This window comes from Crocodylus siamensis, chromosome 3, assembly GCF_052110815.1.
Source record: "Crocodylus siamensis isolate JL-2025a chromosome 3, ASM5211081v1, whole genome shotgun sequence".
NCBI lineage: Eukaryota > Metazoa > Chordata > Crocodylia > Crocodylidae > Crocodylus > Crocodylus siamensis.
Genome location: NC_143397.1, coordinates 168023882 through 168038417, shown reverse-complemented (window position 1 = coordinate 168038417; position 14536 = coordinate 168023882). Strand labels below are relative to the sequence as shown.

Sequence of the window (14536 nt, the reverse complement as noted above, 5' to 3'; positions counted from 1 at the left end):
TTATATTCTTGTTGAGGGTCTGCTTTTTTTTTTAAATTATAAGAGCCTTATTAAAATGGATAGCTGCTAAGATACCATGTGCAGTTCAGTGGATTGCTGTAGTGCTCTATCTCAGGAGGGCAACATGCCGTAAAAAACACTAGAAAAATTACAGGTATGAAGCTTGTATTTCTCACAAATAAGGAAAGATCTCAGTAGATCACTTGTCTTGAGTTATTTGCTTTTTTCTTTAGTTCTAGGACAAATATGATCTCTCCTTCTAATCCACTGTGGATTATCATTCCATTTCTGTGTCTATAATGGCAGCATATAGGGAATCTAAGAAATTACACTCCAGCTGTCTTTTGCAATTACTGTTTCTTTTCGTGCTCAAGCAGTGTAATACTCCCTTCTTTGTTCCATTTATCTTTTCTATGTGCTCATCAGTGCAGCATCTCAGCACCTCCCAAGAAAGAACTAAAGCAGTTTCAAAATAAATAAACTATATTTTCCCATTTTTTTTCTGAAGTGGCTGATGAATCATTTTCATTTTTATTTCTTTTTCTTTTTGGACAACAGTAAACTTTTGGGAAGGGAAAACTAAAACCTCCAAGAAAATGACATCTTAGTTTATTTGTAACAGTTCTTTAAAAATGAAGAATAACATAAAAGTATAAAGCTGTCTAGAAAAAGTGGATGTTGTAAATGTGTATTGGCCACAATGGAAATAGAGTATGAAAGCTTATAGCCATCCTCAAGATTCTTAGTGCTATACAAAAAGTAACAAATAATCTGTGTTGGTTGGTGTCACTGAGATAAGCTGACCGTGCTTGTGTTTTAGAAGCAACTGTCCAAATTCTGCTACTGAATAGGAGGATGTAAGTCTACTGAAGTTAGTAGAGTTATGTCTGTTTGGCTTGCTGTGCTTCTATCATGTCACTTAAAATACTCCTAGTAGTTATTTACTATGCCCCCCCCAAAGAAAAAAAAAAAACCCCACACTACCAGAAGGAGCAGCACATTAATTGGACCCAGCCCCACAGTAACTGTATATATCAGGCATTTCAGTGGGGCTTTTTGGCGCTTTTATCTAACAGCTGAGTCAATCAGCTGTTAGATAAAAGTACCAAAAAAGACCCACTATAGTGCCCAATATCAGCAGACAATTGAGGGCAACTAATGTGCTGCCTTTTCTGGGCATGTGTGGGGGTCAGCATGGGAGTATTAGGCCTGTGCAAAGCTACAGTTGCTGATTCTGTTTGGCACAGATTCAGCCCAATTTGGTGGCTGAATCTCCAAATCTGAATCAAATCAGGAGACCCTTTAATCTCTCTGAATTGAATCAGAAGCCCCCAAATTGATTCGGAGAGACTCGGAAAGATTCAGCAATTCAGACCTGGACGCAGCTTTAAACGTTTTTTTAACATACCTCTAGGTACCAGGCGGCTCATGAATGCTGTGATGCTGGGGCAGATAGAGCATCCCACAGAAGCATGGGGGACTCCTCAGTGCACTCACCAGCAGACCCAGAAGTGGACCAGAAGCACTCCTGGTCCACTTCCAGGTCCACTGGGGTGTCCCCCGGTGCCTCCTGGATCTGGGGGGGCACCCAGGGTCCCCCTGTGGCCAATTGCTGAGCCACTTCCAGGTTCACTGCCAAGTATTTGAGGGACTCCCCCCGCACTCCTGTGGGATGCTCCATCTGCCCCGGCATTGCAGCGTTCACAGGCCATGCCTGGTACCTCAAGGTATGTAGAAAAACATTTAAACTGTGTCTATGTCTATGTCCGAATTGCTGATTCTCTGAATCAGCATCAAAGCTTCAGATTCATCCAAATCAAATAGGGGACAGTGATCCAAAATCAACAAATCAAATTACTCTCCCTGATTCAAGCCAAATCCAAATTGAATAGGGCCCACTTTGCACACCCCTAGGAAGTATGAAAGTTTAAAGTAAAGTGTCATTTTTTTCCATCAGTCTGCAAGCCCTGTTGACTTCTCAAGAGCTTAAGACCTTAGTGAACTTTTCCTTCTAGTAGTGTGTCTTATGACACTACTGTGAAGGTGAAGTAGACAAATGGCAATCCATTTTAAAAGCTAACATTACTAAGGATTTGTCAAATCTTTGCAAGAGAAGTTTCATTTGTTTCCCCATCATGGGCTTGGGAGCTTTCCTGTGTGGGGTCTCAGTTCAGCAAAGCACTTGAACGCATGCCCTGGTGCATCCCTCAACTGGGAGTTAGAAGATGTGGTTTTGTGATCCTGCAGACAAAAATAGTAAAACATGGTAATGGACTATCCACCTTTATATGAGAATTCGTCTTTTTAATTTGGCAATTAAAGATCTTAAACTGAATGTGTCTATTTCAATATTGAACTATGTAACACGTTATACTGATAGTGATACTACACACATCAAAGAATCGTGGAATGCTGTATTGTTTAAGAACAAAAACCATACACTACAGAAAGTACACAGCCAAACTTGTTTGCTGTGATTGAGCTGAGTGGTAGATTTCATTAATATAAAATGATACTGTTATCATCTTTACTTTTATTATTGTATTAGCTTTATTAACTACAGAACAGAGATTGGGTGAATATTAGATAAGATTGCATGTTTCATAAAATCATATTATTTTTCTCTCAGACAAAACAATAGTTTCATAGTTTCATAGTTTCTAGGGTCGGAAGGGACCTGAGCAGATCATCTAGTCCAACCCCCTGCCATGGCAGGAAAGAATACTGGGGTCAAATGACCCCAGCAAGATGTTCATTTAACCTCCTCTTAAACACCCCCAGGGCAGGAGCCTGCACCACTTCTCTTGGAAGTTGGTTCCAGACCCTAGCCGCCCTGACTGTGAAGTAGAGCCTCCTGATATCTAACCTAAACCTACCCTCTGCCAGCTTGTGACCATTATTCCTGGTCACTCCTGGTGGTGCTCGGGGAAACAGTGACTTCCCCAGTGCCTCCTGATCCCCCCCGACTAGTTTATAACAGGCCACAAGATCCCCCCTCAGCCTTCTCTTTTGGAGGCTGAACAGATTCAGGTCCCATAGCCTCTCCTCATAGGGCCTGCCCTGTTGTCCCCTGATCATACAAGTGGCCCTCCTCTGGACCCTCTCCATGTTGTCCACATCCCTTTTGAAGTGCGGCGCCCAGAACTGGACACAGTACTCCAACTGCGGCCTGACCAGTGCCGCATAGACGGGGAGGATCACCTCTCTGGACCTGCTCGAGATGCATCTGTGGATGCATGCCAAGGTGCAGTTGGCCTTCCTGACTGCCTCCCCACACTGCCGGCCCATGTTCATCTTGGAGTCAATGATGATCCCAAGATCCTTTTCCGCCTCCATGCTGACAAGAGGGGAGTTCCCTAACCTGCAGGTATGGTGCCGGTTGTTCCTCCCCAGGTACATCACCTTGCACTTGTCTGTGTTGAAGCCCATCCTATTCTCGTCCGCCCACCCTTGTAACCTGTCTAGGTCTGATTGTAGCCTGTTGCATCCTTCCAGTGTGCCCACGTCCCCCCACATCTTAGTGTCATCAGCAAATTTGAACAGGGTGCTTTTTACCCCCTCATCCAAATCGCTGATGAAGATGTTGAACAGTGCGGGCCTGAGGACTGAGCCCTGCGGAACGCTACTGCCCACGTCCTTCCAGGTTGAGAAGGACCCATCTGCTACCACCCTCTGGGTGCGGCCCACCAGCCAGTTGGCGACCCATTTGACTGTGTGGGTGTCTACACCACAGCCCCCCAGTTTCTTAATGAGAACAGGGTGAGAGACAGTGTCAAAAGCCTTCCGGAAGTCCAGGAAGACTATATCCACTGCTACCCCTGCGTCTAACGATCTGGTAATCTGATCGTAAAAGGCCACCAGGTTGGTCTGACAGGACCTGCCACTGATGAACCTGTGTTGGTTGCCCCTAAGCATGCAGTCCCCTGCTGGCCCCTCCTGGATGTGTGCCAGCATAATTTTCTCGAACAGCTTGCCTAGGATCGAGGTGAGACTAACCGGCCTATAGTTTCCTGGGTCCTCCTTCCTGCCTTTTTTGAAGATGGGGACCACATTGGCCTTCTTCCAGTCCTCCGGTACCTCACCAGAGCACCACGAGTGCTCATAAAGTTGTGCCAGGGGACTTGCAATGACCTCGGCCAGTTCCTTTAGAACTCTAGGGTGGAGATCATCCGGGCTGGCTGACTTGAATACGTCCAACCCCTCCAGAAGCTCCCTAACTAAATGCTCGCTATCCCATGGCCCAGGTGTGCCTCCCCCGGGGTCCGAGGGCGGCCCAGCGGGGAGGTGGCTGTTCTGGTCCCTACTTAAGAAGACGGAGGCAAAGAAATCGTTAAACACGTTAGCTTTGCCATCTGGTGTGACAACCAAGTTTCCCAACGCATGCTGCAAGGGCCCCACATTACCCGGGACCTTCTTTTTACCCCTTATGTATTTAAAAAAGGACTTCTTATTGTCCTTAATCTGGGAAGCTAGTCCCAGTTCCATCTCCGCCTTGGTCTTCCTAACTACCCCCCTACATCCCCGAGGAACTACAGAATAGTCCTCCTTGGTGATGACCCCTTGTTTCCATTGGGTGTAAGCCTCCTTTTTAGCAAGGAGACATTCCTGGATGCTTTTGGTGAGCCACGGAGGCTTGTGTGCTCTCCTGCTCCCTTTGATCCTCGTTGGGATTACCTTCCTTTGGGCTTGGAGGATCGTCTCCTCAAGGAGCGGCCACTCTCTTTGGACACCTGGCTCCCCTCCCCTCCAGGACCTCAGCGCTTCACCAACTATCCTCCTTAGCTCGTTGAAGTTTGCCCTCCTAAAATCTAGGGCCGCTGCCTTACTGCATGCCTTTGCCACCTTGCGCTGGATGGTGAATTCCAGCAGGCGATGATCACTGTCTCCCAGGTGGTCGAGCACCCGCAGCCCCCTCACCAGGTCATCACCCGTGGACAGCACTAGGTCCAACAAGGCGTCTCCCCTGGTGGGGCTGTGCACCTCCTGGGTAAGATGGAGGTCCTGCACTCTGGCCAAGAACCTACACGAGCAGTCAGTCCTGGCTGACTGTTCTTCCCAGCAGATGTCCGGGAAGTTCAGGTCCCCCATGACAACCACATCCTTAGCCTTCACTGCCTCTGTGAGCTGACCCAAGAATTCCTGGTCAAGCTCTTCTCCCTGGTTGGGAGGTCTGTAGTAGACTCCCACCGTTAAATCTCTTTCCCCTCGACTGCCTTGTACTCTAACCCAAAGCACTTCAGAGTGCCCCTCCCCTGACTGCTTGCTAATTGACGAGGATGTGTATTCCTCCTTAATATAGAGTGCCACGCCCCCACCTCGCTTTCCTATCCTGTCCCTCCTGTACAGCCTATAGCCCTTGAATCTTGGAGGTGTTGTAAATTCTGTTTTTCTTTAATAAAAGGCATGCACATGCTCTTTGAATGCAAATTAAGAAAAATGCAGGTGAATGTTAAGAGATGGAATAGCCACCTACCACCAGGTAAATGAAACTTGTAAATCTCTTAATAGCAGATTAGCAACACAGAGTCAAATTCTGTTCCCATTCACACTGCTGTAAATATGAAGTAATTCTAGTGTTACCAGTGACTTCACAGAGGTGTAAATGTGAGCAGAGTTTGGTTAGTGCACATTAAATACTCAATTACACTTGGCATTAAAAGTGCGTAACTGTGGCAAGACTAACTAACTCTTCACATACAAAAATTATTCTTGCTGATGTACACTTTATCCTTGTGTCAACCCTCCTTCCCCTTTAAGACATGGAGCTGTAATCACATGCTGTTTGGAGAAGAGGCTGATATCATTATCAGATAAGCAAATTAGTTAAATGATGCTTTAACAAAAAGTATTATGATTAATGCAATATTTTCTCTTTGCACCTGGGTTTATTTTATACCTTTAAGGTTCCCGTTGGAACATGTTGCATGTCTTAATGTCACTTACTTCCTTTTTTTTTTTTAATAGAGTTTCTTTGAAGGACAGTCGGCACCATGGGACTCAGCTAAAAAAGATGAGAACAGAATGAAGAATAGATATGGGAATATCATTGCATGTAAGTGTTGACAGTGTAATTGTGCTTCTGTATTCACTTCCTTTCAGCATCTGATAAGAGTGGCCACTAGTCCCTAGCAGGGAGAACTTACATAGAAATTATAACCCTCTTCCTATTAAAAAAGGGACAGGAAGAAAGCTACAAATGAACTCTGAACCAGCAAAGATAACATTTAAGTTTGGTGTCTTTATATTTATGTTTGTTTGAATTCTGGAAGCACCTAGGTGCAAAGGCTGTGTTGTGCATGACTCTTTGGTTGTAATGGACAAATTATCCCTTCCACGCATAATGGGCAGCATGAGAGAAAGTGCAACTACACTCGTGGCAATTTGATAAATGGGCAATCAAGGATGCATCATCACTGAAGGAGGGACCTAAGTCTGTATCTCTATAGCACAAGAGTGGGTGCAGGAGGGTCATGCAGGGTCTTACAGGTGAAGGCAAGTAGCTTATTTGAGGCAGTAAGAAAGGCAGATCTAGTGAAGGGGATGCCTTTTGAAAGGAGCAAAATAGCTGAAGCGGCAAAACAGGAACGTAATTTCTGCATCAACCTTTTGAAAGGACAGAAGTGGAGCATGATTGTATTTATCAAAGCCAGAAAAAAGATAGGTTGCAGGAGTTAAGATATGAGGTAAGGCTGCATCTTGGATTTATTGCAGGAGAAGAACTGGCAATTTTGAAATAGATCCTGGACGTGTGTGTGTTCAGAGGCAGGACAGAGTGAAAAATAATGCCTGGGACTGAGTGAGAGGGAAGCTGGCCATTTGATCCCCTCACTGACGTGACAGATATAAAGTACTGTTTTGCCAGGGTGAGTAGGAGTTGATATTTTATCCATGGCTGCAACTATCTCTTGTACATCATACATAAGTAAATTTTATCATATAAGTATGGTAAGTAAGTAAGGATGGAGGAGAGAATCAGTAACTGGAGCACTAGAAGAAGACAGTAGCAGAACTACAGGTGGGCTAGCAGGGTACAAGCCCTGGGCACAACCTGGGACAGGTGCGACATTGGACCTTACCCCATGCTTCCACTGCATGTTACCTGCAGAGGCTCTGGCAGCCAGGCTAGAAATGCAGTCACAGGGTTCGTGTCAGGGGAAGCTGCTGGGGGTGTCAGGGGAGTGGCTGAGAGTGCGCAGGTGTGGCCAGGAGCTAAAAGTTTAACCCTCCCCTCTCCTTTTTTTATCACTGAATTTTGGCTTTTAAATTACCACTCAACATATATTTCAGCAGCATTTACCATGAAAGAGTAGCTTGCTTTGGTTACAGACTATATCAGTTATGTCTCTGGAAGAGGGAGACCAGAAGGCAGGAAAGAGGACAGTGCAAGTGGAAATCAGGGACTGATTCGTTCAGGAGAAGTCATGTTGAATGATGATGGTCAGACAAGGGAAATCCTGTGCTGAAGACATCAGGAAAGAGGGAATGTAAAAGTGCAGTTTTTAATGGAGACCTGATCAAGCAGGTGGTTGGTTTGGTGAATGAAAGACTTGATATCAAGTCTCCAGATTAGGAAATAAGGAAAGAAGAGCAGCAGAAAAAGTGTCCGACCATCAAAACTGAAGTCTCCAAGGATGAAGATGAGAAATTGTGATGCAAAGGAGAAAGGAAGTCAGGAATTAAAGTCAGAAAGCATGGTGGTTGAGGAAAGGTCAGGTGATAGAAGTTGACAGCAATGACATCATTGATATTAAATTTCTGATTTTACTGTCATAGCTAAAATTTTGGCTGAGGATTCCTGAGGACAGCCTACAGCCCATGACTTTCCCAGCTGTATTTTCATGTTCATAAACTTAGTAGAGATGGTCAGTATTTAAATGGAAAATCTCTAAACAAAATGTAGTAATGGTTCAGCAGGTAGCAGTTTTCCCTCTGACTCATCACAACTGGGCATATGCTGTATAGTATCACAGGGAGGCATTGGCCCTGGAGATAAGGCGGGGACAGTATCTCGTTTCTGACAAACTTGAAACCTCTCAATCTGAAATAGGGGGTATATGTCTAGGGCTGCTCAAAGCACAGAAATTCTGATAACGATTTTTTTCCAATCTGAATCAGAACAAAAAGGCAGAATTTCATTAAAAAAATCATTTTAGGTGAATCAAAACATTACATTTGATAAATTCAAATTGGTTATTTTAGCTGTTCTTTTTTAAAACTGACATTATTCTCATTTTATTTTACATGTATTTTATTTTTCATGTTGTACAAATAAAAAACATATAATAGCAAATAATAAATTTCAAAAGGAAAAGCTCTTTCAAAAACAAAGAATGTAATATTCTGTTCTAGTAAAAACTATTTTGATTTTAACAAAATCTCCCATTTTGATTTTTTAATCAGATTTTTGTTGAAATAGATTTTTTCCTGTAGAAAAATAGTAAATGTGAAAAAATTACCTATTGTATGTGCTTTGTAGGAAAAGAATTAAATAGTGAAAAATCACACATTTTAGAAATTCTGCCTGTTGTCTCCCAAGAGTTTTTGCTCATCTTTTAATAGAAAACACACAGCACCCATCAACTTCAAAATTCCCAGAGATTTCAACTTGCAGTATTTCCTTCCCAGTAAATTGCATCCCTCTTTATTCCTAATCATACTGCTAAAAAGTCAGCAGCTGGTATATAGGATTTTAAAAGCAAAGCTGCAGAATTTCTAGAACAGTAGCACTATAACACAGCATTTGTTACAATTACACTGTAGCACTCAGCCCAAACTCAGACCTCATGGGAAAATGATGTGTATAGTTCACTGATATACTGATGCCTAATGGACATGCATGTGGATGTTATTAAGGCAGGGTTTTGTGTTATGGCATGATTGCGACGAAAGTGGCTTGATTATTGTATTACAAAACATTTTGGGAGTAAATGGTACTTATTTATAGAGGAGATGGAGTCTGCTAGTGAAAATGGTAAGCATGGTGTAGAACATTAAAGCATTTCCTTGTTTTGAATGTTTATATGGGTGGATTCCTTTAAAGAGTCCTTAATGGGTTTCTTTTGGGAGAATGTAGCAATTTATCGAGGCTCATATAATTATTATTTAGGGATAACAATACTAATAGTGCAGCTACGGCCTGGTTTTCAAGAACAGATTGTTTATCTGCCTCTTCTTCCTTTACAAAATAGAATCTAATCTTGTGACAATAGTTTCACATTTTAGTCGAGGTTTAGCTGTGTCAACCATCTCTCTTAATGTCATGTTCTAAGCAGCCTGTCAGTTTGGCTGCCCTTGGTTGGAGTAAGTAGAAGACTAATAGCACTGCATATCTGAGGTAATGAAGTGATGAGTAGCAAAGGGAAAACAAGTATAAGATATTAGATACACAAATCAATTGCAATTACAAGTAATATTGAAGACTGTCCAAGAGGGCAAATGTTACTTTGATCGTTCAGATCACAATTTACTTTTAATATGGCATCAATATTTAGCAAAGGGAAAGTGCTGGATGGAGTCGTTATCAATAAAGCATACTATTTATGTGGCAGTAAGAACTTAGAATACCATGAGTTACAGCAGCCAGCCATTTTAGTAAAGGACACCATTTTTAAAGCGTCTCCAAGGTGAGCCCCACACATTTGTCCTACATTAATTGATTATGGGCAAATACTATTATGGCTAATTGTCTAATTATTTGGTGTTGAAGGGTGCTGTCCACACAAATGGGGGCATGAGTGAAAATCTGGGGTAAAAATAATTACAGAAGTGAACTATTAAAATTAGGACATAGTGACAGAGTGCTTAGGGCATACTGCTCTGACACCAGAAGGTCCAAGTACAAAGCCACACTCTGGCTCTATGACAAAGACTGCCCACCTTTGACTCAGCTGTAAATGGGTGCCTGGTCATTTAGGCTGCGGACTCAAAGGCAGCTGGAAAGGATGCTAGTCACAAGGCTAGGGCTCCCTCATGTGCCACTGGTTATAGAGACTGGTGTTCCTTAACTGTTCTAGCCCGGTGGGTTGTTAGGCTCAAGTAGACTTTTAACTTGACTTTTGAAAACGTGTCCCCAGAGTATTGTTAAAATATTAACCTCAGCTATGAAGACATTTCAATAATTTCTGTTTCTGTTCTGTGTTTAAGATATTAAAGGCATTGCAGATGACTTAGAGACTACTAGTCCTAGGTATATTTTGCAGTGAAACGTGTTTTTTAGAAAGTGAGTTTAAGTTAGGGTTTTTCCATCCATTTATCCTCTCTGTTTAAATCCCCCAAGATGCCATTGTTACACTACAGCTTTTAGTCGATACTGCTCTGTAAGGGAATTAAAGGAACAGCAGAAAGCTGCCAGCACAGCGGGAGCGTCTCAAAGTAGCAAGCCACATTACATTACCCAAGTGATGGGAATTTAATTGGGTACAAGCGTGCCCCAGCCACAATGGAAAGGTGGCTACAGCAACTTGTGAGCTACTTCATCAGCAAGCTAAATGCTGACCACAATCCAATTACCCACACATAATGTATTCCTTCCTTATTAGGTATGGACATCTTTTTATGCTGTTTTCTCATTAAGGACTAAAAGGGTTTTGAAACTGTGAAATGAACCTTTTGTCTGAAAATGGATTTTTGTCTGTATTAGTCATATAGGGGTTATGTGTGGGTTTTCATAATATCCATTTGTTGGTCCCTTATGAATGATCTGTTCTCTACAATTTTTTTCATTCTGGTGCTGCATGAGAAAAGAATATAGATCAAGACTTTCAAAGGAACAAGATATTTTAGGTGCCCAGCTTAAGATGCTTTTGTAGGGCCTTGTTTCCGGAGAGCAGATGCTTGTTTTTTTCTGAAAATAAGTTCCCTTTAAGGTGTCTGATACTGGGCACCACAAAAGATGGGTCACTCAAAAGTAATTGTAAATAAAATTGCCCATAGACTGGCATAGATAGGGAAAAGGAGGGGGGAGAAGCTTATCTCCATATCTACAAAGAAAAACAAGTTTCAACAGAAGTAATTTTGAAGGTTTAAGTGGTTGATGGTGTGATCAGTGTAAAATTAGGTTTGATATTAAAAAAAGGATGACTCCCTACAGACTAACAGTGAAGCAACTGGTTAACAGCAGGCGAAGGGTAAAGTAAAATCTTTAAAAATAGAGAAATTGCCTAAAGGCTATTTAAGAACAAAGTGCTAGAGGCACATATTATTTGTGTATCTCTTTAATCCAAAACATGTGTAATTAAATATGCACATGCTTTTATTTTTTCCCCTGATTTGATAAAGAACTAATTAATATTTAGAAAGTGTGCCCCCAAACCTAAACCATCACCTGGGATTTTCAGGGAGATAGGTATCCAAACACCACTAAAAGTGAATGGGGGTTGGACATCCGTCTTCCTGTGGGTCTTATGGAATTTATCCGCATTGCAGACTGGAAGACAGAATGCTACTAGGTATGATGCCCATGCCAGATAACAGGGACCAAGGGATATTATGAGGAAGTCTTAGCTAAATTCATAAAAACCGAATTTTTAACAGTCTTGTAACGTGAAGCAGCTGTGTGCATAACTGTGAAAAACAGTAGTGTTGCAGGAAATGAAGTAGGTAGAGTTTATGAAATAACAGAGAGGTTGCAAGATGTTTAGAATTGGTCATTAACAGGCTTTATCAGCTGATATGTAGCAAATACAAAAGACATTTATATTGTTATGATATTTTTATGGAAATTTGGAAATCTGTGTGGCCTTTGTAGAGATTGGAATGAGTAAATCATACAGTAACTTGTAAATCTCATGTGAATATCATCAATAGAATAGCTGGTTTCACTTGGAGTTTTTTGAAGAAAGTTATATGTGACCTCACAGGGGTCATGTATCCAATATGTAGGCAGTCCAACTCTTACTGAGACCACTAAGAATTCAGCACATTCTGTGAGAATTGGATCAGGTCCAAAAACTATAAAAACAGCAACTGCTTGAAGATTGCAAAGTTACTAATATATTGGGGGGTTTTTAAGTAAGATAGAGCCTAGGATTTAAAGGCCTGTGAGCCTCACCTCTGTTCTAAAGAAACTGATTAATAGCTTAATTAAATGTAGAATAGTGTAGCAGTTGGATACTTGTGACCTGATAGGGTCAAATAAGTTTGGCTTCTGGAAGGAAAGAATAATGTCTTTGTAAATTGTTAGAGGTCTTTGAAAAAGTTAATAATGAGGCTGAAAAGGATGACCTAGTGATCATAATGGGTTTGAATATTTCAGTCTTTTGATAAGCTCCCTCTTACAGACTGTTAGTTAAAATAACCAGTGGAAGGAACAAATGTATAAAAATGAGTTTGGTAGTAATCAGCTGTAGGGAAGCCTGGGTTGGAATTTGGTTTTGCTTTATTTAAAGTAGTTGGGGTAGCATGTCTTTAAGAAGAGAGCATAACTGTAACCCATGAGAGCAAGCGCTTTGAAGGAATTCTGACTCATAAGACTACAGTCCTTCCTTGCTCCACTGGTGGGAAGTGGAAGAGAAAAAAGGCATTGTCCATTTACTGCCCACTCTCCTACCCTTCCTTTTTCTGTCATTAGCCATAGACAGGAAAGAAATACTGCATATCCAGGTTCTTATTCTCCTTCCCAGACCATACACTTACAATACAAACAAGTCCTACTGGGTGGTAGGGTTGTGCCCTACTTTCCAAAGGAGTATTTCTGTAGATAAGCAACCAACAAGAGAGAATCTAGAGGAACTGTAACAGGTACTTAAGCAACCACATCACAGTGACCACCCAATAGAACTAAATACATATAACACAGGGTATAAAGAAAAATTACCAAATGAAGTGGATCAGCTGTGCAAGGGTGTGTCTTAGCACAGCTGATCTAATCATTTGGGTGAAACAGATGTTAACCATGGTCCCACAGGGTCTGGGTCCCTGATACCCCTGAGTGTCGCTGGGGCCTAATCATGTAGGACAAGACTTAAAGGATGACTCTGCAAACAGGGAAAATGAAGGTTTCCTGACTAGCAGAGGCACAGCCAGAGAATCTTCAGGTACACCTCTGCATTTGGGGAAACCCCAGAAATCCCTATTTGCAGAGATGCATCCCAAGTCAGATTCCCTGGGTGTGCATCTCTGCCAACAAGAAAACCCCAGGTTTTCCAAGCTACCCCAGGTTTCTCCATTTGCAGAGATGCAGCTGGGAAATCCAACTTGGGGCATACTTCTGCAAACAGGGGAACCCAGTCAGGTGCTACCAGGGCTTCAGAGGACTGATACTGCATCCCCTGGGAATGGGCTTTCCCATCTTAAAGCAAACAGGTGTCCACTGCAAAATAGCAACACAAATGTATACTGCTTATGTTGTGGCAACAAATTTTGGCCATTTGTGGTGCAACAAGGGATGTCTGTTTGGTTGGCCTTTGTGCTGCCATAAGCATGTTTTATGGTGTCATAAGGCCAATGTCTGTTCCAGCCATATTGAGTCAGCCCAGAAGCAGCACTCAGTAATTATAGACAAGTAACTAATTAGCTCACACTGCCAATAAACCAAAGCAATAGAAATGCCCCTTTCTACCACTGCCCAAGCTCATCTATTTCTCCAAGCATTGTTAAACAAACACCTTTTGCACCATGCTCAAAAGCCATTATATTTGGGCTATTCTCAATCAAAAGGATGAGCAGATTTCAGATTCATAAGCCCCTTTCAGAGAGTGCCCTACTGGCAGCTCCCTGTCTTTTATAACAGGGAAATCCAGCTCAAGCACCTTGCTTGTTGCAGCTGTGACCACATGGTGAGTGAGGTGAACCAGAGCACAATTTAACTCTCAGTGATTTGGAAGGACAAGCAATTAGTGAACTGGTGAGATCGTCGATGGCATGGAAGATGTTTAGACCAAATATAGAGGACTTCAATGAAGCAAAATTCATTGAAAATCCATTAGTTGTTATTTGTTTGATGTTGTTTTTTGTTTCTTCCCTTTTCTTGTATATTTAATTAAGGAGCACAGAATTTTACCCAAGGTTAGAAAAATCAATAGAAGATTTTGATTATCACTAGATGCACTGAACAAATGGATCACAGGAAATTCAGCTTGGATAAATGCAAGAGAATACAAAATAGAAACAATAATCTCGACTGCTTACATAAATTGCTAGACTCTGAATTTGCTGAGTTGTCTGAGGAAAATGCCTAAGGATGTCTTCTAGTATGCAGCATTTGTTTTAAAAAAGAAAGAATAACCAAGTGCACAGTGGAAGAGCAAAATAAAACCATACAGAAAATATAAATTATTAACCAATGGCCATGTCATGTCAACTGTTAGTTACCTTTCTTTAAGAAAAATATTTCTGAAAGTCAGGAAGTCTACCAAAGAGCATTGTAGAACTTGCATATGTTGAAGGGGATGCAAAAAAAGGTATTAGTTAGCCCTAAAGGAACAAGAACATGGGGGACACCCATTAATAGTTATGAAAAATTATGAAGAATATAATGGCAAAAATAAAAAAGCTTCCTATTTTTCACTCTGTCCCACAATAAAAGGAACAAGGGAAT

At 41.8% G+C, this 14536-nt stretch overlaps 1 protein-coding gene across 6 annotated transcripts in view; it reads left to right on the top strand.

Annotated features, from left to right (window-relative positions):
* PTPRM (protein tyrosine phosphatase receptor type M) overlaps positions 1 to 14536 on the top strand; it is a 745518-nt gene that overhangs the window by 646646 nt on the left and 84336 nt on the right. For all 6 annotated transcript variants that reach the window (XM_090039711.1, XM_090039716.1, XM_090039712.1 and 3 more), the window contains one exon: positions 5965 to 6052. In XM_090039711.1, coding sequence (XP_089895837.1) covers positions 5965 to 6052 — 88 coding nt within the window. The remainder of the gene's footprint in view (positions 1 to 5964; positions 6053 to 14536) is intronic.